The sequence below is a fragment of the Centroberyx gerrardi genome, chromosome 12 (genome assembly GCF_048128805.1).
Source record: "Centroberyx gerrardi isolate f3 chromosome 12, fCenGer3.hap1.cur.20231027, whole genome shotgun sequence".
NCBI lineage: Eukaryota > Metazoa > Chordata > Actinopteri > Beryciformes > Berycidae > Centroberyx > Centroberyx gerrardi.
The window spans coordinates 503,847-508,846 of NC_136008.1; the positions used below are offsets into that span (position 1 = coordinate 503,847).

Genomic DNA, 5,000 nt, shown 5'->3' on the forward strand with positions numbered 1-5,000 from the left:
GAGACAGAGAGACAGAGAGAGAGAGACAGAAGGTGTTGTATTGAAACTTGTTCTCTCTCTAGCTGTTCTGTTCTGTTGAAGCTCAGAACAGCTGAAACATATTTAACATTAATAACTGTTAAAGTAATAACTGTTAAAGTAATAACTGTTAAAGTAATAACTGTTAAAGTAATAACTGTTAAAGTAATAACTGTTAAACTCTGCAGGAGAACAGCAGCGCCTCGTTTCCTTTGAAAACAGAGAAAAAGAAGTCCTCTGGTTCTCAAACTGCGGTTCAGGGACCTGCAGCGGTCCTGAGGGGCTCCATGGGCCTCCAACAACATGAGGAAAAGTTTTCACTACAACTTAATTCACTATAAATAATACCACGATCACCTGTTATCTCCTGTATATCATCTGTTATCCCTCTGTTATCAATCTAGTATCTAGTGTAGAAACGAAGAGCCGACCAGGTCCGGACAGTCGAGCGGTCTCACCCTGAACCTGCGGTCGTACTTCACCACCACGTCGGCGAAGTCGATCCTCTCTCTGCGGCCGACGAACTGCCGGATCTCCGGGTGGTTTTCTGTTCCGATGTAGTCCCCCACGAAGTTCCTGTTCAGGCTGTTCCTCCTACGCTCCTTCCTGTTCAGCAGGATGTCCGAGGCTGGACGCCACACACACACACACACACACACACACACACACACACACCATGAATACTGATGAGGCAGGATCACCAGCAGCACTGTGGCTGTACTGCCGGTATCAATGTGTAAAACTTAGCGCTGGGCCACATGGTTATACATTTTTTAGAAATCAATAAATATCAGCATACGGCTCGTGTCTGCAGAATCGCATTATATAATCCAATTAATGTTCATGAATGGTAATGTCAAAACTGACATGTTCAAATAATATTCCTGAAAATGTTTCATGCCTCATTTTGTCAGTTTTTTTTTCACGTGTTGTTCTCATCAGTTCAGAAGCAGAACTGTGTCACCAGATCATCATCATGTGATCCACTGAGACCAGAGACCAGGACACTGAGTCCTCGCCGGCTCTAGAACTGTGAGACTGTGAGTGTTAAAGATGAAAACAGTAAATTCATTCCCACAGAGCGGTGATGTCACTGCTATGCTGAGTAAATATACAGGATTCCACAGTCAATGTAGAGAAATGTATATGAATCGATCTCTGATGTGACATCACATCCTGTCTGTCATGTGAGAAGCAGACAGCAGACCAGCAGACAGCAGACCAGCAGACTGAACTCAGTCCAGAGTCTCCTGCTGTGAAAACTAAAGTGAAACGTAACCTTCCTCACTCTGCTGCAGACTCTGCTGTTAGTAACAGGACGGAAACAGAAACTGATAACTCTTCTTCTGCTGCCCTACAAACTTTAACGGTAGGTAACGTTATTACCATGTGGTGTTTAAGTAACGTTAGTGGAATTAGGTAATTGAAGCGTGTCGCAGTGCTTCAGTGCAGAGAACTGAACAGGATCTGTGCTGGATTATATTCTCTGCCTTCCTGCTAGCTTGCGCTCTTCTTGATGACGGCACCGCGCTTCGCCCTGCACTTCCTGCTCTCCTCACAGTGAGCAAACAGCAGATGGCTGATCATCTGAAGCTTTAGCTTCACAGTTTGATGAAGATGATCTTACCTTCCTCCCTCATCTTGACGTACTTGCGGACGGCGATGTGTTTCCTCCAGGCCTTCTGGATGACACGGGCGTAACCATTATACTTCCTCTCCCTCATCTCCTCCAGCAGGAAGAGCTGCAACACGGAGACAACATGAGACAACATGAGACAACACGGAGACAACATGAGACAACATGGAGACAACATGAGACAACATGAGACAACACGGAGACAACATGAGACAACACGGAGACAACATGAGACAACATGAGACAACACGGAGACAACATGAGACAACATGAGACAACACGGAGACAACATGAGACAACATGAGACAACATGAGACAACACGGAGACAACATGAGACAACATGAGACAACATGGAGACAACATGGAGACAACATGAGACAACATGAGACAACACGGAGACAACATGAGACAACATGGAGACAACATGGAGACAACATGAGACAACATGAGACAACATGGAGACAACATGGAGACAACATGAGACAACATGAGACAACACGGAGACAACATGAGACAACATGGAGACAACATGGAGACAACATGAGACAACATGAGACAACACGGAGACAACATGAGACAACACGGAGACAACATGAGACAACATGAGACAACACGGAGACAACATGAGACAACATGAGACAACATGGAGACAACATGGAGACAACATGAGACAACATGAGACAACACGGAGACAACATGAGACAACATGAGACAACATGGAGACAACATGGAGACAACATGAGACAACATGAGACAACACGGAGACAACATGAGACAACATGGAGACAACATGGAGACAACATGAGACAACATGAGACAACACGGAGACAACATGAGACAACACGGAGACAACATGAGACAACATGAGACAACACGGAGACAACATGAGACAACATGAGACAACATGGAGACAACATGGAGACAACATGAGACAACACGGAGACAACATGAGACAACATGAGACAACACGGAGACAACATGAGACAACATGAGACAACATGGAGACAACATGGAGACAACATGAGACAACATGAGACAACACGGAGACAACATGAGACAACATGGAGACAACATGAGACAACATGAGACAACACGGAGACAACATGAGACAACATGAGACAACACGGAGACAACATGAGACAACATGGAGACAACATGGAGACAACATGAGACAACATGAGACAACATGAGACAACACGGAGACAACATGAGACAACACGGAGACAACATGAGACAACACGGAGACAACATGAGACAACATGAGACAACACGGAGACAACATGAGACAACATGGAGACAACATAGAGACAACATGGAGACAACATGGAGACAACATGAGACAACATGAGACAACACGGAGACAACATGAGACAACATGAGACAACATGAGACAACATGGAGACAACATGGAGACAACATGAGACAACACGGAGACAACACGGAGACAACATGAGACAACATGAGACAACATGAGACAACATGGAGACAACACGGAGACAACATGAGACAACATGAGACAATATAAAGACAACATGGAGACAACATGAGACAACATGAGACAATATAAAGACAACACGGAGACAACATGGAGACAACATGAGACAACACAGAGACAATATAGAGACAACATGAGACAACATGAGACAACATGAGACAACATGAGACAACACAGAGACAACACGGAGACAACATGAGACAACACAGAGACAACATGAGACAACATGAGACAACATGAGACAACACAGAGACAACACGGAGACAACATGAGACAACACAGAGACAACATGAGACAACATGAGACAACACAGAGACAACATGAGACAACACGGAGACAACATGAGACAACACAGAGACAATATAGAGACAACATGAGACAACATGAGACAACACAGAGACAATATAGAGACAACATGAGACAACATGAGACAACACAGAGACAATATAGAGACAACATGAGACAACATGAGACAACACAGAGACAATATAGAGACAACATGAGACAACATGAGACAACATGAGACAACACAGAGACAATATAGAGACAACATGAGACAACATGAGACAACATGAGACAACATGAGACAACACAGAGACAATATAGAGACAACATGAGACAACATGAGACAACATGAGACAATATAGAGACAATATAGAGACAACATGAGACAACATGAGACAACATGAGACAACACAGAGACAATATAGAGACAACATGAGACAACATGAGACAATATAGAGACAATATAGAGACAACATGAGACAACATGAGACAACATGAGACAACATGAGACAACACGGAGACAACAAGAGACAACATGAGACAACATGAGACAACATGGAGACAACAAGAGACAACATGAGACAACACAGAGACAACAAGAGACAACATGAGACAACACAGAGACAACATGAGACAATATAGAGACAACAAGAGACAACATGGAGATAACACGGAGACAACAACTTTATGATAAATAAAGTTGTATAGTTTTGTACCTCCTGTGTTGTAAATAAAGTTTTGTTCGTACCGACTCCGGAGCCTTGATGAAGATCTTTGTTCTGCCCAGCTGGAACTGATCGCTGTCCATGTTGACGGAATTGAGGAGGTGCAGAACCCCCTGCCGCTCCTCCCCCCCCCACCGAGGCCACGTCTCCCGGGTCAGGATGGCATACCTGCACGCACATACACACACACACACACACACACACACACACACACACAGTCTAATCTTCAACATGAAGACACACAGTAAAGAAGGGAAATCATAACTCTACTTCATCTACAACTACACTCATCTGTCTTCTCAAATGTCGTTCTGTGGTCGCTGAAGGCCTTGACCTTTGACCTGACCTTGACCTCCTCACTGTTAGCTGTCTTCATGGCTGAGCCTCTGACCTGTGCAGGAACTTGTTGAAGACGCGGCGGTAGGCGTATCCGGCGCGGCGGACCCGGATGTTCTCCCGAAGGCCCAGGTACTCCACCTGGTGCCGCACCCGGTTCTCCTCCCAGTCCCGCGGACGCTTCGTCTCGTTGGGCTTGATGCAGCGGATGTAGTGGGGGGTGCACTTCATCAGAGTCTGCACCAGGGTGTTGGCTTGTTTCTGGAGGCGGGGGGGGGGGGGGGGGGGGGTTACAACATCTACAGTCAGGTACATTTACATACGTCGTCACAAAGAGAACAACACAAAATTCCTGCCTTCTTTTAAGAGACTCAGCAGCATGAGGAGCAGGACTCTCCTGAATCCTCCTGAACTCCACTGAGGTTCTACAGACTGCAGACTACAGTCTGTCAGGTCTAAGGGAGTCTGCAGTATGACAGGTATAGTGATTATTTTAATACAGTT

General features: G+C 45.2%; 2 protein-coding genes across 3 annotated transcripts in view; one reads left to right on the forward strand and one right to left on the reverse strand.

The window, feature by feature from the left end:
* decr1 (2,4-dienoyl CoA reductase 1, mitochondrial) overlaps positions 1-5,000 on the forward strand; it is a 317,727-nt gene that overhangs the window by 304,629 nt on the left and 8,098 nt on the right. The window lies entirely within an intron of this gene.
* Positions 383-5,000, reverse strand: part of LOC139930719 (unconventional myosin-Ie) — a 19,979-nt gene continuing 15,361 nt past the window's right edge. The window contains exons 17-20 of the mRNA XM_078287228.1: positions 4,552-4,757; positions 4,184-4,328; positions 1,646-1,760; positions 383-646 (exon numbers count right to left, since the gene is read on the reverse strand). Of these exons, the coding sequence (XP_078143354.1) occupies positions 426-646; positions 1,646-1,760; positions 4,184-4,328; positions 4,552-4,757 (687 nt within the window). The 3' untranslated portion in view covers positions 383-425. The remainder of the gene's footprint in view (positions 647-1,645; positions 1,761-4,183; positions 4,329-4,551; positions 4,758-5,000) is intronic.